The following is a 27013-nucleotide window of genomic DNA, read 5'->3' as shown; positions in this document are numbered from 1 at the left end:
GATAATAAGCTCCTGTAGGTAAAAGAAAATCATCAAATTTTATGAAAATTTTCAGAAATTGTTCTTTTTATTCTTTAAAAGTGCTAAGGAAAACTTGAATATCCTTTCTGTTTAGTTAAAATTTCAGCTACAATCGTATACTAGGAGCAACAAGTAGATAATTCGGACGTGAAATGAAGTGCTCCTGAAGATTTTAGAAAACTTTTGAGCTACTGATAACTTTAAGTTACTCTTTGATTTTCCAAATTAACTGGCACAGTAAAGGAATGATTAGATAATGGACTAATAAACAGCTCTTATTCCGTAAGCAAGCAGCATTACTAATCACACATTGCGGATCAGCATGAAACTGTTTGATGGACCGATACCAGGGATCTCGTACAAAAAGTTTGAAGGGGAATTCAAATAATGTTCAATGTACAGTATACTGTAGCCATATGGCCTCTTCAACTCTTCTTAATTGGCCGGGAATGGCACTGATTTGCAATGTAGCTCTTTGTTCATCGACCGCCCCTATCATTATTTACTAACAAAAATATTCACAGATAAAATAACAAAGGTTGTTCAATGTTCGACAAGTTCAAGATCATTGCCGTGCGGGTATTTGCTATTTAGGACTAAACTTCTTCAGTAGCAACGTAGGACGATTTTAATAAAGAGGATATAAGGCTTGTTTTTGAACCGGATATTCACTGTTAGTTACAAGAAGAACATGTGTTAAAATTCGAGGATAATCATAATGCGGGCAATTTTATGGTTCGAAGTGTGCGATTAGGACGCAAGACAATCAAACTTTTCAATGAACAATGAGGGGGAGTAAAATGTTAGAGCATAACAAAATAATTCTGGGATGAAATTGTAATTAATATCGTGGGACAACTTGTTGAGTGGTAGTTGATTTTAATGAATTTTTGTGCAAAGGTTTGATAATCTTGGGCTTAGAATATTTCCACGCTTTGAAGAATCATTCAAATTTGCAAAATAACATGATTTGAAAAAAATTTGAAATTTAATTACTCCAATAATACGAATAACACATTTTTTGTGCCTTTAGTAATTTGCATCATTTCTAGTTAATCTGAGTTTGTTTAATACAGTTATGATAAGAAAAATGCCAAATCGGTAACGATTTTCGAAATAATTAAAAAAGAAAATTTTATTTATCATTGGTAAATATGTATGCCACCAAAATAGTAGATTTTGTTATACGGCTGAAAAGTGGTCCTATTTGTCAAGCAATTATTTGCTATGGACAAATAGAACTTTTGTATAAATTTTACCACCCCTTCCAGGTGTTGCCCTTGTTATGGAAGTCAGTTTATAATTCAAACTTCCATGTTATTTTCCTATGTTTAGCAATCCTTGGATCAACTGGTATACACTACATAATATTAAAAGTTAGATTATTAAAGATTATTAAAGTTAGAATATTAAAAGATTCTGTCGACAGCGTATTTAAATAGTTTAAAATATTGAAAGAATTATAAGGATATAAGTATACAGGGTGGTTTTGAAATGTATGTAGAAAACAGTTTTGTGCTATTTCAGAAGGAATATGAAGCATAAATCAAAAACTGACAAGGTAAAATTAACTTCAATTCACGTACTTTCTACATCACTGGCAAAAAGCGCACCTGGAATGACTTGTTTTCTAATAAGCAACCAGCAACTCGATTTTTTGTTTTTTTTTTAAATTAGTGACGCATAATCAAATTTATTAAAATTTTGGTGTCATTTTATCTCTAAGACAAAATGTCTTTTAGTAAAACTTTTCTCTTAATAGGCTCAATTTGTAACAAGGAATTACCACACTCTTTTTGTAAAGTCCGTTTTTTTTTAAAAAAAAACACCAACACCGCACTCTCCCACCACTTTACAACCGGCAACGTCGTCGATGGTGACTTTTTGGTGATAAAATCAAATAGGTTAGTTGCCTAATTGACAATTTGACTACACAAAACGGACTTTCAGACTGTGCTGAGTCTTTTCACTATTAAATCCTTTGATTTGCAATACAACAGGCTGTAAAAGAAACGTTTTTAACGAAAATACTGCCTAATTTTCAGAAATGTCAAAAATTTGACAACTATTTTCTCACCAAAAATCTCCCTAGGCAACGTTGCCGGTTGTAATGCAGGGGAAGATTGCGGTGTTGGTGGTTTTAAAAAAAAAAACGGATTTTACATGCATATCAAAAACATCTACAGGGTGATTTTTTTAAAACGGCAGGCGTTGTAGAATTTTTATTTATGAACCGATTTCAAAAATTTAAAAAACAAATTAAATGGTTTTTAATTTACTATAATACTATAGTATCTTTTGGGCGATACTCAACTTTCTTATTTTAAATTGGAACCCATTTTTTTTTTTCATAATTTGGAAGATATTAATTTTCTTGATTCAGAAATGTGATGGAGTTCACAAAAGGAAAAAAAACGTAAATTTTCATTTTACAAAAAAATGACAAAGAAATAATATTTTTTGCTTAACTTAAAATAAATAAATCTTTAATTAAAACTTTAAAATTATCAAGCTGTGTTCTTAAAATCGAAAAAAACAAAAAATAACGAAGAACTTTTTTATTTTTAATTTTGCAAAAAATGTCAAAGGAATGAAATTTGTGCCTTAACTCAAACCAGTTTCCACTATTTTATTGACCCATTACCTGTTTCGAATTTTCTCAATTATTGTTAAGGATGCAATTGCATTTTATTTCCAATTTTTTAATACTTACACATTATTGGGTAAATTTTTCTTTAATCTTTAATGCACTATTAGATATTGTGAATCCACAGCCTGCTATTATTTAAATACGACTACAAAATTTAATAAATAAAAATAATGAAAAAAATAATTTTAAGAGTAAAAACTAAAAATTTTGAAATTTTAATTGCAGATTTATCTGTTTTGAAATAAGCAAAAAAAGTTAATTCTTTGTCATTTTTTTGTAAAATGGAAATCCGGGGACATACTGTAAAAAAAAAACAATATTCAAAAATAAAGAAATAGTGATTGATTATGAGATAATGAGCTAAACAATTCAAAAATACATAGAATTTACATAAAGAGAACGGAGCTCAAACTCGTAATTTAAAAAGATCCAAAGAATCCTGAGAAATTGAAAGTTGAAAAATTTCAAAAAATTACGACAGAAAATAAAATATTTCGTTACTGTCAGTATGGATGTCAGTGTCTAAATAACCTTGTAGTTTTGAATTAAATATGTTCTATTTACATTTTTCCGGTTTTCTCATGTATGTTTTTCAAGTGATTAGTTAATATTTTACAGATTTTAACATTTTTAGTAGTAACAACAATTGAGGTTAAAAATAATTTATATTGCACGTAGTCCATTTGAATAAATTTACCTAGTCTTTTTTTTGCCACTTGAATATGTCAAACTGACACTTTTGGTCCATGGCGTACTGTGTTAAAGCTAGCGGCCAAATTTATCCAAATGGACTTTAAGTGGATTTCATATGGATAAATAGAAAGGAGATTTATTAAATACCAGTTATAAAAAATATAAAGAATTCGAAAAAATTGCAAAGGTTGATCCATTCGAATATGTAGTTGGAGGCAAATAACTGAGTCGTTTTAGTCACAATTATAAATTGCTGTGCCAAATTTAGGTCTGAGTTTTGCATTTAAGCGACTCAAATGGCCTAACTGGGAAAAGAACAGAAAAATCTGAATAAGTGGAAGAACTAGAAATTCACAGGAATTCACAGGAATTGTAAAATTTTGAGATTTCAAGAATCTAATAGGTACAGAGAGATTTGAAGATCTGAAATTAGGAATAACTAGAAAATACAAAAAATATGCACTGAATGCGAAGGTCTGAAAGAGTCACAGGGAACACAACACTTCTGAAGACAACTTTAAAACAAAGAACTTGGATAATGCAAAAAATGAAGGGGCCTCAAAGGTTTCGGTTTTTTGCCCAATATTTTATTCAATTTCAATGTCAATTTTTTGTCGTTTTATTAATGTCTATCATTGGTAAAATTAAATGCAAATTAATAATGACTGAAAATTTAGGACGATGATTTAGTAGAATCGAAACTTAATGTACCTAGCAAATTAACATTCTTAGATATAAAAACCGATGTGATCAATGTGCTGCTTCCTTCCAACCATTTTTTATCCATTTCCTGCACCAACACTTTCGTTCCGGAGAATTTCATCAACCGATTAAATAAAGAATAAAAGGATACCCGACCCAGTTCCATTGTCACCCTTATGAAACATAATGCTCCGTAAATCCCTTCAAAGATATTTATCGATAAATAGACAACAAAAAGTGTTTTATTAGGGGTCTTTCTATCCGCACTAAAAATGGCACATGGTCTTCTGCCATCACATTCTGTATTATTAAAAATAGTCGGAAATGTCTTATTACTTCCCACCAGCTCCTCATTTTCTACTTAAAGCTTAGTCACTGATGCGTTTATCATATTTGTAATAATAGATTACAGCAATTCTTCCCCTCACATTTAGACATTTATGCGTCCTTATCCAGGATTTTTGAACTAATGATCACGCAACACAAGTAAGGTTGGTTCAGGGCAGTAAAGGGTCCTGTTAAAATATCCACGTAAATTGCTGAACTGAGGGGTAAAATGCCGTGGTGATTCACTCATTTTCCTGTACTGTACACACGCACAAGACGGGGGTGAACTGGAATAAATTAAGGTAGTTGCGCGTTTGTATACCCCTTTTTAAACCTCTTTCAGGTAATTAACTTAAATATAGACGTTTATTTTTATTACATAGACTTTTTATGGAGAAAAATTGATTCTTATCTTGTTAGCGTCTCCATTGTCGGACGAAAGTTGAAAATTGGATGCGAATTGAATTTTACTATAAGAGGTGCGAAAAGTGAAGGAACATCTTATCGAATGCGCTTCTATTCATGTGGGAGTTACTCAAGGTAAAAGGAAATACTGATAACTTTTAACGCCCTCTAAATTTATATTCAGTATTTTTTTCGCACGCTGGCTGGAAATAAAATTGCAATTTCTGTAATAAAGTAAATAGGAAAAACGGGCTATTATAAGAAAATCAATTAAATTCGCACGGAAATGATGGGACTAAATTAATCTACTGATGTGATAAATAATTATATTAGTATTATTGATCACCTCTAGACGTAAGTATGAAATTACCTAAATACATATTCTGTTGAAGATATATCAAACACGAACGCTAAAATTAACTTAAACATTCATGTTAGAATTTGATTCAAATTACAGTGTGAATAGTATTAATTATCAGATGCAGAGGGTCGCTTTAATTGAAAAATTAAATTATCAAAGCATTTGGATCTTCGTAATTTCGTTAGAACGGCTTAAATCATTTGATCTTTGGTTGTTGACTTGTCAGTACATCTTTAATTTCTGAAATAAAATTAATGTCATTATTATTTAAGCACACAGGCGCATTATTTTTTGTACTTCATTTTATATGTATCGATTTATTGATATAGTAAAGTCAATTTTAATGCAATCGAAAAATAGTTTTGTTTTTTCTATTTAAATTATGTACAAGGTGTTATAAATGTTTTTAGCATCAAGGGGAGCTCTGGAATTCCTGTCATGCACTATTTTGCCGCTTTGTTTTGCATAGTAAATATAACTATGTTCACAATTATTTCAAATGTCACTTAAGCCAACAACTTTTCAGTTACGGTTTTGTGTCAAAAATTTAGATTTTCAGTCTTCAAACCACAACTTGAACAGTTTGTTTTCAAAACTAACGTTGTTTAATGATTGAGGTTAACTACAAATGTCAGTTGAAAAATTTAAACCCACCTTTGTAACGAGCGGCAAATTTATTTGACATTTCATAGCCACTCTTGCTGCTAGAAACATTTATAAACACCATCTATAAACACAATCCAAAAAAAATCATACTAAAGAATCAGAAGAACCCAAACGAATTCAGAAGAATAAAAGAATCTCTGGGGTGTGATTTACAGAATTTCAAGCATCTAAAAAGAAGTTCAAATTGTGAAGAATTTGAAAGAAGAATCCAAGAAGACTTTCTAAAAAGAAACTTGAGAAAGATCTAAAAACATATAATCCAAAACAACTAAAAAAAAGTAGGACAATAAAATATTCTGGAAAGTCTGGACATTCAGTCAGCCCAAAAAAGAATCAATCTAAGAAATTTCAAAACGGAGTTATTCATACAAGTGTCTACAGGATCAAGTAAATCAAAAAAATGTAAAATAGGTAAGTTTTAAAAATTGAAAAAAAAGATTTTGAAAATTTGAAATGAATCAGTTGATTTGCGTTTTCTTTGGAAAATCTACCATTCCGCTGAATGTGGTGTATACTTTGAATTCTTAAATTCTTTAAACTTTTCTAGATTAAAATTTTTAAAATTCTTAAGCTTTCATTCAATGTTTTAAAACTTTTTCGAAATTTTAACATTTTTGGCATTTTTTACATTATTTTAACTCGTGGAGTTTTGTACTTATTATTGGAAGATTAAGACAATTTTACTGTAGGTACACAATAGTTTTATTAAAAATAAAAATTATTAAGTCAAATGCATTTTTGAGAAAAACCTAAGAATTTTCAATAGTCAGCCGAAGAATTAAACAAATGAAATGTCAAAGAAATTTGCCGCTCATTACAAATGTAGGTTTCGATTTTTCATCTGACATTTGCAGTTAACCTCAAATATGGAGCAAAGTAAGTTTTGAGATACAGGTGATTTTTAAAAAACGGCAGGCGTTGTAGAGTTTTTATTTATAAATCGATTTCAAAAATTAAAAAAAAAACAAATTAAATGGTTTTTAATTTACTATAAACTGATGAATTTAGAATTCTTCTGAATGTCTCAGTATCTTTTGGGCGATTTTCAACTTTTTATTTTAAATTGGCAGGCATATTTTTTTTACATAATTTGGAAGATATTAATTTTCTTGATTCAGAAATGTGTAACATGTTATAAATAATTTCAAAAAATATTGCCAATCCTTTGTGTTATTTGATGCTTTTTGACATTACAATAACGGTATTGTGTTATTTGACGGCACGCACCTAGATTTTATTAACTTTTATTGCCTAAATTTTTTCATGTTTAATAATTTAAAAAAAAATATTTTGTAAGAATAGAACATACTACACATTTCTGAATCAAGAAAATTAATATCTTCCAAATTATGAAAAAAAAATATGGGTGCCAATTTAAAATAAGAAAGTTGAATATCGCCCAAAAGATACTAAGACATTTAAAAAAATTCTAAAATAATCAGTATATAGTAAATTAAAAACCATTTAATTTGTTTTTTAAATTTTTGAAATCGGTTCATAAATAAAGATTCTACAACGCCTGCCGTTTTTTAAAAATCACCCTGTATATACTGCTCTAGTTGTAGTTAACAACCTGAAAATCAAATACTTGGACACAAAACGTCATTGAAGTAACTAACATTATAAATAATTTTCAAGATAGTTATATTCACTATGAAAACAAAGCGGCAAAATAGTGTACGACAGGAATTGTAGAGCCATCCTTGATGCTAGAAACATTTATAAACACCTTGTATTATGTTTACAAATATTAAAGAGACAATTCATAAAAGAATAGACAAAACAATCAGTAAAAAATTGTGGAAGAATTGTAATTTAAAAAAGTAATAATTATGAAAACAAAAAAGATGCAAAACAAAAAAAAAGAAGAAAAATGAAAACACCTCTAAAGAAGATACGATTTACTCAAATGATTTTTGTGTTTTATCCTAGATTTTTGAACAAATAATAAATTGGCCCAATCCTTTATCGTTTAAATGAAGGTGTGATTTTCAGCACAAGCTGAAACCTCTACAGCTCCTATTGTTCATTAAACCTCATAGATCAGAACCCAATTAATCAAAATCCTCACGGTGCGAAAAGAAGCCTCCCCAAACGCACCCATGTCTGAAAACATTCCATTAGAAACGGCCGAACGCATCCTGATTAGACCTCATCATCCATAGCGTCCCCTTGTTGAAATTATTTTTGATAGCACTCTTGATTAGGGTTTTTACTCGGTGAAAAATGTACCCATTGGTTATGGTTTGATGCGCAACGACACGCTGTTTTACTCACCACATACGATCATTTGCTTGTCAAAATTATTGAAATCTGCCCCTTTTCATAAAATCACTATGAAGCAAAGGAAGAATTTACCTTAATTCGAACGACGTCTGCCGTGAATGGTAACAATAAAACCTTTAGAAGCATGCACGTGTCGGGATCCGCACGTGGCTTAAGGTATTTTCAAATTCAAAAACAACCCTCTATGTATAAAAATAGAAGTGAGTCAGTGGTACTTAATGGCTGGTTTAAATGTCTGAAGGAACAACGCACCTGTCTTTATTATGACGACAAACCGCCTCAAGGAGGGCCTTGAAGGTAAGGATCTTTACGTCACACTGACGTCATTCATTCAGAAAGAACAGGTAGTTTTATTTTTGCTTGCTCGATTTGAATTTAATAAGATAAGGTAACGTGACTTACAACAATTACTTGAACACAAACACTCGAACAGAATTCAATTACTTATAATAAAAGCCTTGTAATATTTGGCTTTAATAACCATAAATTTCTCTTAATCTTCCCAAGGGTCTGTTATTAACCCGATGTGGAACTATTAAGCCTTTGAGATACTCGATACGCCCCTTTTAAGAAGTCTTTCATTACTTAGCAATAAATCGCGGAATTTTGCTTTTACAGTTATTTTAGATATAAAATTTATAACAGTAAAAAGAATGCGAGGTAATCACAGAGTGATTGTTGTAGAAGACCAGGTGTACGTTGGTAAGGGGGGCTTCCACGTGCCCAGCAGCTGGCTTGGGGTGCCACCCCATTTACTATTATGGCACACATGCCGTGACGTATGTGCGCGTATGTGTCACCTTCATACGCACATTGTCAGCTTCGTAAATATGCAAATAGGTTTTTCGCCCTATTGTTGCTCGTTTTATCTGCAAGGTTTCAGGGACAGCCAGAAGAATTCAAATACTCATGCTAGAAAACTGGTTTGAAATCGAGCGATGTATCGATTTAATATACAAAAAGTATAGGCATGGCAACAAAGGACACTAATAAATGGCTTGGAAAAAATTATAGGTACCTACATTATATTTTTTTTTTGGGACTTTGTTAAGTTACCCACTTACATCAATCACATGGTGTAATTATAAACCATTTTTTTTATCTGGGTTGCAAAATTTTAGTTACCCTTTTCGTTATTTAAGACCTATTAGAAAAAAATTGAAACTAGATTTGAATATGAATCTAATCACAAGAACTTCACAGCTTAAACTCAAAGCTTGTGGCACTTTTATGAAATTTTATGGTTCATTGAAGTGAAGACAAAATAAAATCGGAATCTGTGAGCTTTGGAAATTTAATCAAATCTGTTGGTTTGCCTGTTATGTCCTTTGACATTTTCTTCATTAGGAGTTTCGCAATAGAATCAATTTTCTTAAATTTTTATAAAACTTGATTAAAATTTAAAAAGAGTTCCAATATCTTTTTTATTTTATGAGCTAATTTGCATTTTTGAAATGTCGCAATTTCTAAAATGAATAAAACCTGCAAAAACCTAGAATCTTTGCATAAATACAGTCAGACCTCGCCGTTCGCGAGGGTTAGGTTCCATAAGAAATCCGCGAACCGCAAAAACCGCGATGGACAAGTACAGTGGTGACTCGATAGTCCGGATGATCCCATAATCCGGATCTAATATTTGTTTGCACTATGTATGTTGTATTCCGGATATTTCACGATTTGGTAATCCGAATATAATAAAACTATGGAGCAAACTGTACTTTTAAGAAATTTCTACTAGTTTCGTCCAGTTTTTATATGCAATAATGCACAAGGTTAGTACCAGTAGCTAATTCATACGAAATGGCACCCCAAAAGCGTTTGCACAAAACTCTAACCATTAAAGAGAAGTCCGTAATAATTAATGAATTGAGACGTGGTGTGAGTGGCAAAGTCTTGCTAATAAATATGGTGTAGGAACGTCAACTATTAGTGATATTAAAAAAAATGCAAACAAAATTAAAAGGTACAAAATTTTAAATATGCTTAGGAATTATCTGACTGTCTTTATTTTAGTCTTTTTGGTGAATGTGTTTCTGATCCCGGAAAAAGAAGAACTTTAAGAAAGGCAGAATATCCAAAAATGGAGACCAAGTTGTATTATTGGTTTGTAAATTTGAAAAATAGGTATGTTCCAATTTCATGGGAAGTTTCGTCTGCAAAAGCTAAACAACTATACGTACAATATTATGGCAATGACAATTTTGTTGCTAGCAGATGTTGGATAGTGAATTTCAAACAAAGATACGGTATTAAACGGCTTAAGATATGTGGAGAAAAACTTTCAAATAACGAAGGCGCTGTTCAGCCATTTATTGATGAACTAGATCATACAATAAAAGTTTAGGCCTATTACCACCCAAATTTACAATTCTGATGAGTCGGCTTTGTTTTGGAAATTGTTGCCCGATAAAACCCTTGTTGCTTCAACAGAAAAGACTGCGCCAGGGAGAAAAACAACGAAAGAAAGAATTACTTTTTTAGCATGTTGTAATTCTGATGGTAGTCACAGACTAAAACTTCTTGTCATTGGAAAAGCCAAAAATCCAAGATGTTTTAAAAATGCTACTCTACCCGTTCATTATGAGGCAACTGCTAATGCATGGATGACTCGGGTCGTTTTTAAGGAATAGTTTGAGGAATGCTTTATTCCCCAAGTCAAAAAGTTTTTGAAACAAGAAAATTTACCACAGAAGGCAGTCCTTCTTATTGATAATGCAACTTGTCATAGTGATGAAATGGTTGGTGATGATAGACATTTTCTAGTTAAATTTCTCCCTCCAAATACAACTGCGTTGATTCAGCCAATGGATCAAAATGCCATTCGATTGACAAAATTGTTCTAAGGAAAAGTTTTCTTTTTGAAATTTTAACGAACAATGCTGAAAATTTTGATTTGTTGAAGTATTTAAAAGCTATAAATTTGAAAACAGCAGTTTGCTCTAAAATGCTTGGGCGAAAATTGCTTCGGCTACTTTACAAAAATGTTGGAAAAATATTGTAAAATTTGACAACAATGTAGCAGAATATGACGATGACAATCCCTTTAAGCATTATAAGAGATAAACTGATTTCAGCGGCTCAAGAAGTTGATGAACTTTCAGCAATGTTTGGTGATCTGGCGGACACTGCCTTAGATGCTGGCGAAGTAATAGACTGGATTGATGGTGATGGAAGGCTAATCGGGACTCAAGAGGAAGAAGGAGAAAAAGAAGGAGAAGATAATGAAAACGATGAAAATGAGAACACTGAAGAAATTGGGGAACAGGTCAAAAATGAGGAATCTTTTAAATGCCTTAATACTGTGCTAAAATGGGCATCTCAAAACAAGGAAACAAGTTAAGGAAAATGGCCTTTGAAAATTTCCAACGCAATAAGCGTCAGTCTAAAATTACAAATTTTTTCAAACTTGTAGAATGAACAATTTGTCTTACTACAAAAATTAATATGTTTATGTTCTTTTTTTAAATAAAGCATTGAAAATGATTAATACTTGGTAATTCGGATTATTTGATAGTTCGGACCGGGTCGGTTTTAATTGATCCGGATTATCGAGTCACTACTGTAGTAGTTTATATCGAATGTAAACAAGTATATGTTCACACTGATGAACATAAATGTTAGTCTCTTGGATTTGATGTTGATGGTTCAATGGTGGTCTCACTCTTAAAAAATCTTCTTTTTAGTTTAGACAAAATTTGCCTATAAGATGAAAAAATACCTCTTTGCTTTGATAATACATGGGATATAAACCCGCGAACGGCGAAAAAAAGGGAGCACAACGGTGCACCGCGTAAAATCAAATCAGCGAAGGACAAATCCGCGAACGGCGAGGTCCGACTGTACAGTAAAAAAAATTATAAGAATTTTTAGAAAATTGATTTTTCGTAACTTTAACTGATCTTAATAACGCAGTTTATGTAATGTTGCATTTTCCACATAATTTCACTTACAAATATGAATTTTTCCCTCCCCGTTTGGCTTTTGATTATGCACATAGCCAATTTTCTTCGCCCAATAAATTCCTCCGGCGTCTAATCGAACCATGAAAACTCAAACCCAGTGCCATAAGTGTTAGTTTATGAATATAAATCGATTCATTTAAAATTTCCATAATTCCCTTAATTTTTAATCATCTGTCTCGGAAATAAAAATTGTCTCTCCATCACGCAAATGTCGCTCGACGACATACGACAGTCTTAATAATTCCATACTGACATTTACTAGAAAAAGCTCGCCTGTAAAACCTAATTTTTGTACCTTAATATTGAAGCTTTCTATTAAATTTTTAATAAAACGCCACACTTGAAATTTAATAAAGGCGATGTTTACGGCGAAGATAATTTAGTTCTTGAGAAAAGTGCGCTCAACTGTGTGCTATAAATTAGCTGGGAAATTAAAAATGTTAATTTTAACAGAGACGGCTTCGTGAGATTTGAAGGAATTTCTTGGATGTTATTGTGTTACATGATAATGGTGTAGCCCCAGGACGGAGTGCATTAAAATATCAAATATCTATAACATATTTACATCAACATTTGCATTCCGGTTTGAAAACAAACAAGTCGGCTACAAATAGTTCCGTTATTAGATCAAAATCGATATTAAGCGTGGTGAAAATCGCAAGCAGGGAATTTTTGATATGGACAGGTGTGACGGCCTAATCGATAATGAATCACCTCTCTCTAGTTCTTTGTATCAACTTAAGTGAATCAGTAGAAATTTTGTAGTTTCACCAATTCAGTTAATGTGTTAACCTTAAAAAAAATTAGACGTTTCAAATTGTGTAGAGATAAGTAAGTATATAGGTACAATATCTTATCAAGTAATCATTGAGTAATTGATTAACCCCCAAAATTTGGTAGATATAAATACACATGCATGCTTGATAAGAAATGTTAACGCTTTATCAAATCCCTACTCTATCAATGTTCTTGTCACCTGTCTCTGGATTTTAGAAATGTGTCTAAAAATTTATAGCGTGGGGATGAAAAAGGACAAAATAAAACAAGATTGGTTAGTTATGATAATAAATATTTTAAAGTTTGAATTAGGCGTGAGATACACAGACAACAATCGTAGCAATCATAGGTCCTAGAGTTTTTACTCTCCAAATCTTGCACACACAGACACCGAGTAAAATAAGATCTAGTTGCGTAGAGAGTTGAGGAGTGTTACTTATTCCTGTGAAACAAGGGTTTAAAGTGTACTTTTTCATTTTCACTCAACATTTTTACAAAATGAGTGATATATCAACTGATGATAAAATGTTTGTTCTATATTACACTGCCCCGCAAAATTAATACAAAATCGACTTACTGATTTTGAAATTGTGTATTAAAGAACGTGTTTTATAATGGCCAATTTGGTGCACGAGTTCCCGGTGTATGGGACGAGTGCACTATTGCCATTGTAAAACAAGTCCTTTATACTATTTTTTCGAATTTGCACTCTTTTTTTAATAAAAAAATAAAATTTTCCAAATCTAAGAGTTTTCGTGTTACACGATTGGTAATGGTTTTGTAACCATGACTTGCCACTTAATTTTCAAATTCAATTTAAAATTTGACGTTTATTGAGTTTTACTGTCACTGAATTTTGACATAACGTAACCTAACCTCATAGCCAGTATTCACATCTACAAGGTGTTTATAAATGTTTCTAGCATCAAGGGTGGCTATGAAATGTCAAAGAAATTTACCGCTTATTACAAATGTGGGTTTCCACTTTTTAACTGACATTTGCAGTTAACCTCAAACATGGAGCAAAGTAAGTTTTAAGAAATAAACTGTTCTAGCTGTGGTTTAAAACCTGAAAATCAAAAAATTGGACACAAAACTGTAACTGAAACGTCATTGACGTAAATAACATTATAAATAATTTTCAAGATACTCATATTCACTATGAAAACAAAGCGGCAAAATGGTGTACGACAGGAATGCCAGAGCCTCCCTTGATGCTAGAAACATTTATAAACACCTTGTATTATATTTAGGTACATATATTGTTGGCGCAAACGACAATTCAATTATATTGATACATTTTTATTCACGCAGCAATTTATTAATCACGAATCGTAAAATCAAAATTGACGAAGAACTTGACAGGAAACAAGTGACAGCCAGATTAGATAGTTCTGCCAATTCTTAAAAAACAAAATTTCCTACTTTGAGTTCTCTTATAAAGTGCAGCTCATTGCTATCAGTCCACTCTCCTGTGTAAATTTTCGAAAATTTTTGGGTGTAAATCAGGCTTTCAATTCCTTAGGGAGAAAATTAGGGGAAAATTGAATGTCGCGATTTTTGAGGTTAACACGTTGTCAAAGTTGAGTGTATTAATCAATAACTAATTAAAAATTTGTCTCAAAAGAATGATTTTAATAGAGATTTAACAAGTTTTGGCAATGTTGTGAAAGACGATTAGCTTCTACGCATGCCAGAGTTGCGTCAAGGTCAAACACTTTTGTTGCCAATTGTTACCGATAAAAATTGCTAAGGGCTGCTGCCAACTTAACTTTTTAATGAGTGGACCGATAGTAATGAGCTCTAGTATAGATACCTATAAACGACTCCAAATTGAGTACTCTAATGGACCTATTAAAGCGGCAAATTCGAAAAATGCTTTTAAAAAATTATTGACGATTCACACCAACTTAACAGGACTGTAATTTGACAGAGAATTTATAAGGCAATCCAAAAATGCAAATTAAACTTTGCAGTAACATTCTGCAATGCCTTCAGAATTAAGTTTCATTAACTAAGTAAAAAGTCATAAATTTAATTGACTGTATGCCACAAAGATCACTGACTGTTATATCAGTATTCAAGAAAATAAAAGACTCTGTCAAAACCAAGAGCAATTCTCACTATTATAGGCCAATTTTGAAAAAACTAATATTTAAAAAAAAATTTTAATTTTGCATAAATTTTGCGGCGCAGTGTAGGTATATCTAATAAAATTACAACAATATATTTTTTCTCCAAACGTAACAAAAAATCACTATTTTTTAGTCGTTTTTAGACAGTAAAGTAGGCAATTTTGTTATAAGTAATGAAAAACGCTCGTTGACATGGAAACACCTTTGCTGCCTTGGCAGAAAAAGTACTTTTTGTGACGGCTACTATTTAAGATTTTGTATGGCACTTGCACGATCTTAACTTTGAAACTCTTTGAAACCAACGCTACGCTTCGCCTCGCTACTGCAATTTAATTGCTCGACAAAAAGTACCACTTTTCTGCCGTGTCACAAAATCTACTATTTTTTATTTTCCCCAAGGAGGAAGCCGCGCTTGCACAAATGCGTGCACTCCATCAATCGTCGAGCAAAATTTCGAACCGGTTCGAAATTTCAAACACTCGTCGTTCATTGAAGCGATGATACTCCATTATGCCTTTTGCTGTTTAATGCGAAGCATGCAAACACATGGGTTCGAAATTTTGCTTTATGAAGCAAACTTCCTGAAGTAGTTCAGCCTTTAAACAAGTCGCTACTCAAATTTAAGGAAAAGGTTTTTAATGACCCGGCGCATCCACCAAATTTTATATTTCTTTTATTATTGTTCCCGGAAGTAAATTAAATAAATAACAAATTTAAATGGATCATATATAATACTAACCATTGACTAAACTAAACCTAAATAGAAATATGTAGGTAAACTGAATTTGCATGGACTACCATGTGATTAATTAAACAATGAAAACATGCAACATGAAATTATACGCATCTCTAAGTTTAGATCGTATTAAACTGGACTAATCAAATTGGTTTAGCTCTGAAAAAGACGACAAAGGATGAAATAAAACTATTTTGCGTCACTGAAACTGTAAGGTTTGTAATAAGAAAAACCTCGAAAATACACGGATAGATATACAGGGTGTTTATGAAAAGTATTTATTTGAAGTATATTTGAGTTTTCTTTAACCATTTAAAAGCTGGAAGGCTGTATTTGTAACCAATTAGGCAACACATATTTGTAAACGAACACCGAACTTTCAATCAAAGACATTGTAGGAAAGTTTTTGATTAAGGTCAAACTAATGGTAGTTATTATTTTATACCAGTGGCGTACTTGCACCCTAATTGTAAAGCGCAACTTATTTGCTGTACAATAAAATTATCGTTATTACAGTGGTCTTATGTTTGTGTCGATTAAAATGATGGCCATTTTAAACATTTATTGTTTTTTTTTTAAACAAAATTACAACAACGTTTTTTTTCTCTTACTGATTTCAAACTTCATCAAATCTGACAAATTATTCATTTGGAGGAAAGACTATATTCATTAAGAGAACATTAATTTACTTTTATATGGTTGGCGATGCCAAATCACCCTAAACGGAACAGTTGGTGCGAGTGGTAACCAAATGGATATTTGACAATAATTATATATAATGCCAAAATTTCAAAATGAAATCTTTAATTTTGGCTCAATCTGCAAAAAAGCGGAAGAAATAGATAATTTCTGCATTGGGAAGTTGCAACAAGACACCTTAGTGTTAAACTTCTTAAAGTTCTCTAAGGTAAACTAATATTGAACAAACTGAACTGACATTGATAAGAAACTTCAAAGTACAGTCCCATGAAATGCTGATTGAAAAGTACACTTTAACTTTACAGAAATCATAAATAACTTGATTTTTATGTTTTGTAAATGGATTATACACCGTGTATCAAAATGATTTTCATCTAGTTGCCTTTGGAATGAAATCCTTTTGTGCCGCTCGTATTGTACTAATCCTTTGGACTTGTGTGAATGGTGTCACTTGTCAAACGTTAAAATCGTCAATAGGGAATGAATTTAAACAACAAACAGCTAAATTAAGCAAAGGTTGAGTCAGTTTTATCGCCTTAACGATCCAGCTGTCTTAAATCACTGTCTACCTAATAATTTTTTTAAAGTATTTTAAGGTTATGGAACAACAATCCAATCATTATCTTCGTAAAGCGGCATTTTTTAATTTGTACGGGAAATCAGAGGTGACTAGATGACAATCTTTTTTGAAACACGGTGTACTTGGATTTTTGTAAAGTTCTAAATTGGATTAAATGAATGTAAAGTCCGTTTTTTTTTTTATTAAAAAACCACCAACACCGCACTCTCCCACCACTTTACAACCGGCAACGTCGTCGATTGTGACTTTTTGGTGATAAAATCAATTAGGTTAGCTGCCTAATTGACAATTTGATTACACAAAACGGCCTTTCAGGCTGTGCCGAGTCTTTTCACTATTAAATCATTTGATTTGCAATCCAACAGGCTGTAAAAGAAACGTTTTTAACGGAAACACTGCCTAATTTTCAGAAATGTCAAAAATTTGACAACTTTTTCTCACCAAGAATCTCCCTAGGCAACGTTGCCGGTTGTAATGAAGGGGAAAATTGCGTTGTTGGTGTTTTTTTAAAAGAAAAAAAAACGGAGTTTAATTTGATGATTAAAAAATTGGATTTCCAGATAATTAGCCATTCGTCTATGTATGCCCATAATGTTGCCACTCTGTATACAGGGTCCGGTCACACTTGTGTCCACTCCCAAAATTGTCTTTAATTTTGAACAAAGCTCTAGAAACTGACGTAAAAATTAGTTTTTATCACTGATAGTGTTGGCGTCGCGACGCCTTAAAAATGTAATTTTTAGCTAATTGTGAGGGTTTATGAAATCAAACGGCATTTTTTTTTTCAATATAAATACGTTAAAAACATGTCAGTTGTCATTTTAGTTTTAATCCAAATTGTATTCACAATTTGAGAAAAAAAATGCTGTTTTATCAAGTTAGTTTCCAATTTCATTACGTCAAAATTTGGAATTACGTTTACATCCATCTGTCAACATCTTGTGTCACAAATGACATTTATCCTTTGGTTTGCTTTAGATTGTAACAAAAGTTTTACTTGATGAAATTATAATAAAATATAATATAATAAAAAATGCAACATGCCAAAATAATCAAAATTGACCTTCGTACGAATGAATGAATGACTTGTGAAATTTTGGTGTAAACGTAGTTTGCCACTGCGCCGTCATATTTTTGAAAACTGACTTGAAAAACAGGGTTTTTCTCGCAAATTTTAAACACAATTTGCATTATATGTATAGATTTAAAAAAAAACTAAAATTTCACAGTTATGTTGAAAAAAATTAAATTTGCGAATATTACCGCAAAAACTCAGAAATCAGAGTAAAATTTCCTAGGCAACGAGAGTATAATGTTCACCTGGCCAATGGACGCAAGTATGTATCCATAGTTACCGATTTTCAAATTCTGTTCAGCTTCCGGATTGGCTACCGTTTTTTGAGCTAGAAAATTTTTGCTGCGAAATTTTGGTTCAGAATTGTTGCCTTTATAAGCCTTTTTTCTCTGGGTCACGAGTTCTGGGATACCCTGTATAGTTAAACTTACGCATGTGTGATGTGTTTTGTGTCAAAGTAAACTCAATACAAATTCAGGACTAATTTGTAGTGATCAAACAAAATACCTCCAACATGAGACGGTTTAAACTTGAAAACCTGTTAAATATTGATTGAAATTCAAGCTGAGTGAGGAGAAAGTTTAATAGATTGTATAGTACACGTTCATGTAAAGAATTCCAAGAATGATATTTTTATTCCCGTTCTTCTCCTTGTTTAATCCTATGAGGGGGAATCAAACTTCAGCATGCTTATCCACCTCCCTATAATGCAGCACGTTTCAAAAGAAATAATTTTCTAATGTATAATTTAAAAAATCAATATTATCTTTGCTAGGAGTATTTATCTATTCTTAGTTTTCCTTTCCTCTATGTACTAGACACAATGAACATCGGTAAATATTTTCGTAAATTGCCTGCGACATTCTTCAATAAGGATCGGAATTTGCTAGTAACAGCTCAATTTGTTCCGTAATTTCCTTCATAGGGGTCGAAACATCCCCTGTAGATTTTGTGCCCGATAAAAAATTCACTTTATTGGGAACCACTGATGATAAGTAAGAGTGTTGACCCCCTGCCAGCGAGAAAAGCAGACACACCGGGTCTTAGTTGCAGCTGCGGCTCCTTTGTTACCGATATAAGGGTGAAAGGTAAAGGGTGGAGGGCACGCGTCTGCACACCCCCTTTTCTCCTCAGTGCATTACCTGCAATACACTCCACTAATGAAGAAAACTTTGTTGGGAACTCAACCGTTTAATTAAATTCGAGTTCTTTTAATACACACAAGTCAGGATCAAAGACCGTTACTTTTGATACTTATTAATTGGCGTTTGTGTAGTTCTTATCAATGTCTTCAACACCTGATAAGAATGTAAAACAGGTGTCAAATTATGGATTGGCAACAGGTGTCGTGTTGTTGATGTGAATGTAGTTCAGGAATAATAAGACACCCTCCTTTAAGGTGCGTTCCTTTGAAATCACGGCGACCCACTGAGGGGTTGTTAAGTAGCTTCGGCTGCACTTGTGAAGACACGGATGTTGAACAGTCAATGGTCGGTGACTTGAGGGGATGTTCCAAGGCTTGCCTAGACACAAAGGGAAGATGTCTTTAGCTTATCTCATTAAAATTTATGCATCGACAACAAGCAAGTCGAGAGTGAAAGTGACGGGGGATAAAAGTAAAATGTGGCGACAAATCAATTAACAAGTTTCTACTTAATCATGTGGGCAATTACTATACAGGTTGCCTAAACATTGTGAATATGAATCTTAAGTAGGTACATACTTTAGTAGGTAATTTTATCTACCTTAAAAATGGATCTATCGCGTGATCAATATTGTTTGTAATCGAGTCAGCCTTACAAATTAATTTGTCGATTCGTACTGACAGCTGTCAAATGGTTGTCAACTGCAATGCCAAAAGTGGGCAAATAGCGAATCAACGTTGAAGGTGTTCTTCCATTCTGTGTCTAACACCTTCCAGAATTTCTTTTGATCCTCTTCGCCGCTAGATTTACCTATTTTCACAGTTTCGGTTGCCAAAGTTCAATCTCAGATCGCTAGTATGAATTGTTGATAGACATACGGATTAATTTTCATGGATGACTCGATAACAAACAATAATGATCATACGATATATCAGACTTTAGCGTTTTCTTGAAATAAAGAATTTAAATTAATTATTATTTAGGTGCTTTATTGTAGGTATTACTTGTGATGTTATCTATAATAATCATTTTATAAAAATTATGTTGAGAATATTTGAAATTTTTTAAAATTGTCGATTATTAAAAAAAATTTTATTTTATAAATTTACATTTTTGTTTTATAGGTATAATTTAACATTAGCAGTCAATTTTTGTACTTACTTACATATATGAGAATTAGGATTTTACCAACAAATTAGGTGTGTACCTCTTAACTTATGAATTAAAGATTAACTTTATTAAAAATAATACAGAAAATGTGAAATTTTTCATATTTGATAGGCACCTAACATGGAATTTTTTGGTGTTATTAAAGAATATTAATTTTTATGGGGCTGTAAAAGTTGAGGACAACAATAGAAAAATAACTGAAGAGAGTAATCTTATCAGAAAATTAAAGCAGCACGTCGTGGGCACTTAATTATACCTCCCGGAAATGAGACATCAATAAATCTCAAATAAAATAACGGAAACACGAAATTGGGGTGCAAAAGTGCAATAACTGCCGATACGGCCGATAATGCACCTTGGAAAAATCGACGGTTGAGCAATTAACAAAAAAAATCCCACAAGATAGCACTGCCCCCTAAAAACATCAATCGAGGGTGTAGCTGACCATCTGCAAGGGAATCCCACTAATGATTTGTTGTCGGAAACCGTTACAACACTATATTGTCTTTCAAAAATCAAGCGTGTAAAATCCGTTATAGTGCGAGCTTTTCCGGACAACTAAGCTTCCAGATTTGCCCTCACCAATAGTCACTAAGGGTGGAGTCCGTAACCCCTCCCAGCGCAAGCTTCTTTAGGAACTTAGGCGGGGTGAGCTCGCTTATTGGTGCTGGTATTCGAGCTTTGAAAGCACGACGATTGTAAATGCAATGTAAACTTGGTGGATTCAGTCGGTTGTTGCACACCCCGAGGGATGCCTCGCGTCTATTACCAACATGAGATGGAATTCGCTGCTTTTCGTCCGACTTATAGCCAACCGACAGTCCTCCAACGTTTGGGTCTTGAACCTCATCTTCTGTCTTCTACAGCAGTGCATCTCCAGCAGTACTTGCGTTATTCCGAACCACTAGAACTGACCGCGTATCCTTTGGATTTGAGTTTGAAGAGTCAAGTGCCCATAACACCACCATGCACGCCATCGCCAGGAGTCAAGAGGACCCAATCTCCAACCCCCGAAGTTCCATCTAAAAAGAAACAACTACCCTCGAACCCCACACCTAAGAAAAGCAAAGCCACTCGGAAACTCAACTTTGATGAAGACAACAGCTCTCCTGTTTCGGGGACCATCATCAGAGAACTCCGACCTGATGAAAACCTCGTAGTGCGTAAAGGCGACATTGATCCAGCTTTCAATGTCGTTGAAATCACCGAAGAAGCCAAAGCTGAACTTGCTAAAATTGAAAACCACATCGGAGACTATGTTTGTCGTCTTTGCAAAGAACTGTACGAAGACGCATTTGGATTAGCTCAGCACAGGTGCTCTAGAATAGTCCATGTGGAATACCGATGTCCAGAATGTGATAAAGTTTTCAACTGTCCAGCAAACTTAGCATCTCATAGACGCTGGCATAAACCTCGACCGACCAACAATAACAAGGAACCAAAGAATGAAGACAATGAAGACAGTTCAGAACAATTTCCATGTGGAGACTGCGGAAAGAGATTTAGAAGAATTGCGTATTTAAGAAAACATCAAGCTATTCACCAAATTGACTGACAAAGACTTGTTCCAGTTAGGCCGATACCAAGAATGGCACCTAGATTGTGGAGACCTCCACCTTTGCCACCTGTCAATCAGGTGTCTGTTAACTCTTCGGAAAGGTACGTACCCAGTATTACGTGGTTAAACCACTTTTAAATGTAGATATTGTAAATTATGTAAATATTCTAGTCACACATTCTAGTCCTCGACACTAATCTAGTCCTTTTAGTTTTCTAGTCAACCAGAAATTTAAGTAAATTTTAGTACAAATTAGTTATATCTAGTCATTATAAAATTTAATAGGACTAAATAGGAGTTTTATCAATTAGTATCATTAATTTAAGTATATCTAGTCCAACTAGTCAGTTTCGTACTTCAATTTCTAGTCAATTTTTTTTTCAAATTTAATTGTACACTCTGTCATAATTTTTTTAATTGTAACAATTTTTGTAGGATAAGTAATAAAATGGAACGAGATATACCAAAATGTAAAAGAAACTTCCGTAACAATTCCAAACGCTGAGTATAGGCAATCAGTAATACATTATAGTTTATGAGTCATCTAGTCATGCTAACATGGTCTAGTCATAGGGTATTTTCCAAAAGTCTTTCATTCTTTTTTTAAATAAGTAAAATCTTGTGATAATAATTTATAGCTTTAAGCATTTTTACCAAAATCAAAATAATTTATAGATTGTACGCATTAGGTGCCAAATTATGAAAAGGAAGCAAGCTCGCACCTTTATAAAAAATGTTTAGATTTAGTAAGTGCGGGCGAGGGAAAAAGTTTGCAATAAGCTTAAAGCAGCAACTTATACCACACTTTAAATTATTTTAGTAGCTGTTTTGTAACAAGTGCATTATAAACATGATTTATGTTTTAATCATACAAACCGTCTTCATTTCTAGTCTTAATTATTTTAGTCATTATAAATCTAGTCTAAGTTTAATTCTAAGTTTAATTTAAATCTATAATTATTTCATATTTTTGTAAATCTGTACTTGCGAGTGTTTCTAGTCAAAATGTAGTGAGCCACAGGCACAAATGGTATTTTATTTTTGTAAAAAATAAATTCCAATAATTTTTTGATCTCGACCTGTGGACATTAGTGTAAGCTCTGTATATTATTGTAAATTAAATGTAATCTTGTGTATATAAAAGCACCTCTGTATTTACCAGTGTGTTGATTTATGTTTTTATGTAATAAAGTTCGGAATTTAACCCCAACGTTTTTATTTCTCCCTAGTAAATTTATTCGTTTAGGTTGGTAGTAAGGTTGGTAGTGATCTATTGGTAACAGCGACGCGTGCAATTTTTGGGGGGCTGTGGTTGGTCGCCTAGATAAAGAAGCAAAATAGATAGACCACTCTCTTACACTTATTGTAACCATATGACTTTTATCGCCATCTATGAGATTGACGCAGACATTTAGTGACCCAGCTGCGACACGAATCACTAATGCAATGAGGTTGTTGTCGTAACTTATTTATTGCTTTGGGGTTTGTTAATTTTTTGAAATAAAATACAATATCAATTTAGAATTGTATTAGCAGCACAAGATACATCCTGGAAATAACAAAATCTGTACAATTATCAGTATCATCCACCCTACTCTTCACACATGTTCAATGAAAAAATTTCGATAAAACACCTTTTAAAGCACTAAGCAACACTAATTCAACGAAATTTGTAGTCACCGGCACCAAAAAACAGTTCAAATAAAGAAAACATAGGCTGACATCACACTTTAACTTGTGAATTTGCAGAACTTGTAAAATTTTCAACGGTTGAACCTGATGCTCGAACACACGTGCTTGAAACTATGACTTGTGGCGGCACCTGTGCGATTGAATTTGAAATAATTGCAAAATTTATTTATGCGTCAATCTCAGAGAGGGAGCTCCGAAACGTGATTTCACAAGGCCGACTATATCCTTATGAGGCCTGCCCGCTCGGGCCTTTTAAAAGTTCCAGTCAAAAAGTGCGGATTGTGGCGCCGTCTTGTGAAATTTTCCACTACTACTGGGACAGTCATTGTCACTAACGGAACAAATAGGTTATGTTAATTTGTCAATTACGCCAGTAGTTGCACTGTTTATCGAAAATAGGCACTTTTACGCTATTATTGGGAACGCATGATGACTCTCTACGCTAGGCGCGTGAAGCGGGTTCAAAGAGAAAGTCTGACAGCCCCTATCGGTGCGGAAGTACCAACAGAACCCCCTGCGCGGGACTCCGCGAAGATTTTGGGGTAGTAATCGACGGATACATGAGATTTTCTACAATAAAGCGCAAGCGTTCCACAAAGTGATACTGTTTAATAAGAAACAATCCGTGGAAGGTAGTCGGGTGATGCTATGCCATGGAGATCAAAGAAATTCGGTCTCAATAGTTAAAACCGCGTTGGCCAAAGTGAAAAAAAGGCGAGGTACTCGATCAACAACCCTCCTAAATGAAAATGAACGAGACGCACACCGCACAGCACCTACCGTTTCTTCTAAACTGCGGCATCAAGGTCAAGTGGAGTCCAGAACAGGAAGCAACGAAGACAAAGCAAGTCCGTGGGCAGGAGGATGCAAGGAAGGGTTGGTTTGTAAGATGAGAAATGCTGGTAACCACAAAAGAGGAACTTAAAGACGCCAAAACGATGAATTACGATTCGGAAAATGATTGACAGCGGAGATTTGATAATTTAGTTATTCGAATTGGCAGGTAGGTGACGCCACAATCCGCACGTCCATGGCTTGCTAGACGGGAACCCGTTTTAATAGGGAGCGAACAGGCCTCTTATACGGATAGAGTTGGTCTTGTGATCAGTGTTGCCAGACGTAGCGAAATTCCGCTACCGGTAGCGACATTTCGACCAAAAAGCGACGTAGCGGCGATAGCTCAAAAACTACGAAATTGTAGCGACATTTAAAATGTTGGCAAATATACTAATAATAATAACAAATTACGAGTGCACTGACAAAAAAAAGTAAAAAAATAACTATGTGTAATAAAATTTGAAAACCACATATAACCATCAAACATTACTGGGTGCATAAAATCCATTTTTTTTTTAATCATCAACATCGCAATATTCCCCTGCATTTCAACCGGCAACGTTGTCTAGGGAGATTTTTGGTGAGAAAATAGTTGTCAAATTTTTGACATTTCTGAAAATTAGGCAGTGTTTCCGTTAAAAACGTTTCTTTTACAGCCTGTTGGATTGCAAAACAAATTATTTAATAGTGAAAAGACACGGCACAGCCTGAAAGGCCGTTTTGTGTAATCAAATTGTCAATTAGGCAGCTAACCTATTTGATTTTATCACCAAAAAGTCACTGTCGACGATGTTGCCGGTTGTATAGTAACCTCAGTTGACATATACCTAGTAAACATTTTATGGCTTAAGTCAAACCACCCATAGAAATAAAACTGGGTGTTGTAAACTGCAGCCGACAAAGTTCTAGGTGGAGAGTTGACCGATGGTTGAATAGGCTCGCACTCATTTCGTGCTCACTTATGGTCTCCAATCGCAAGGATTAGTACTGCCCGGCCCTCTCATAATGTGGCCATAAAATTTACTAGGTATATGTCAACTGGGTTTACTATAAAGTGCTGGGAGAGTGCGGTGTTGGTGATTTTTTAATAAAAAAACGGACTTTACTTATATACAGTAGTATTGCTAAGCTGTTGTCCTCTTGTGGCGAATGGCAGACTTACATTTAACGAACATTGATTGGCGAGTTAAAAATAAAAAAAAAACAATTGCGGGACATATTTTTAACGTTCTGAAAAAAATTAGGTTCTTTCCTCAAAAATTACTTGTTTAGAAGTCATTTATAATCCCCTTAGAAATCGAATCCTCCTTTCTTTCACTCTTTCCGCCCTTTTCTTTTATATTTGTCTGTGGTAGCGACATGTAGCGGATTTTGTACCAACGCGTAGCGACAGTTCGGTATTTATCTATGGCAACACTGCTTGTGATTTCAATTGGTTCATAAGAGTGACCACCCCACGGGTGTTCTGTATTACCTATTGGGGGCTATCTTAGATGAAAGAATATATAGATAGCCCACTCTACAGTAAATGTTCGGAAATCCGCCTACCACGACCTGCTGTATATCTACTCATTTATTTTGAATACCGCATTTCAAGGTCATAATTTGTGACAGTTGTGGAGCTTTACGACAAATTTAAGAGGATTTATGTATTGAAAATAATCACGAACAGGTCTTTGGGTGTTCCAGTACTCGTTTATGTTCAATTCAATGGATAAATCTTCTCAAATTTGCCGTAGAGCTCCACAATTTTCACAAATTATGACCTTGAAATGCGGTATTCAAAATAAATGAGGAGTACGACCTGTGCATTCATGTAGTTCTACTGTTTCTCCGCATATGCTTTGGAAAGCGCTGCTGCTCGGGCACTTTTGGGAACATTTTACCATATTGGGTTTATTACCAACATTGTTTTTGACATTTCAAATTTTAAGTTTGAATATTGAAATTATTACACGTTGTTTGTTGCTTTTTCAAGTTTTCATTGTGTGCTTTGTTTACGATCGTTACTTTGTTCTACGTTTGTGTTTTTTGTAGCTTTCAAAAGTCAGAAATCTTACTAACCCCAAAATTCAAAGATCTTTTAGTATAACAGATTCGGGGATGATGTCTTAAGTCTGGGCCAACATCATCGAACAATCTCAGAAAAGCAGCATTAGTTTTGTTTCTTTCTAACACACTGAAAACTGACAACTAAATAAGTCTATCCTTTTCTACATTATCTGAGAATTGATTGGTCAAGAGTGTTGGCGCGTGAATTTAAAGGAAGAGAAACCTTTAAAATAAGAGATTAAAACTTATATGTAATAAGTCAAAAAACAGTTTAAAAAAATTGAAATATGTTTTTCCCGAAATAAATATTTTGTTACATAGCACATAGCATATTTATTTTTTTTAAATTAATTTATTGTTAGGTAAGTATTCAAACAAACAATCATTAAACATTTTTATTTTATTTACTAGTTATTAATTTCTAAACAAAACAGTTTTCGTCAACCGACTTCGCAGAGTCGGGTTTTTATTACAATTAATTAAT

At 33.3% G+C, this 27013-nt stretch overlaps 1 protein-coding gene across 1 annotated transcript; it reads left to right on the top strand.

Moving 5' to 3' along the window:
• The first annotated feature begins 21085 nt into the window (after positions 1-21085).
• On the top strand, positions 21086-23152 carry LOC148182283 (insulinoma-associated protein 1a-like). The gene has a single exon (XM_088038077.1). It carries the CDS (start codon positions 21142-21144, stop codon positions 21943-21945), a length of 804 nt encoding a protein of 267 aa, XP_087894203.1. The 5' UTR covers positions 21086-21141; the 3' UTR covers positions 21946-23152.
• The last annotated feature ends 3861 nt before the right edge of the window (positions 23153-27013 follow it).

The sequence above is a fragment of the Gnatocerus cornutus genome, chromosome 1 (genome assembly GCF_029298725.1).
Source record: "Gnatocerus cornutus isolate USDA-ARS CGAHR chromosome 1, icGnaCorn1.1, whole genome shotgun sequence".
In the NCBI taxonomy this organism is placed as follows: Eukaryota; Metazoa; Arthropoda; class Insecta; order Coleoptera; family Tenebrionidae; genus Gnatocerus; species Gnatocerus cornutus.
Note: the sequence above shows the minus strand (reverse complement) of the source record. Positions and strands in the feature narration are given on the sequence as shown.

What these genes read in the sequence shown, in the direction of transcription:
- LOC148182283 (XM_088038077.1), top strand. Translation starts at nt 21,142, where the DNA reads ATGCCTCGCGTCTATTACCAACATGAGATGGAATTCGCTGCTTTTCGT.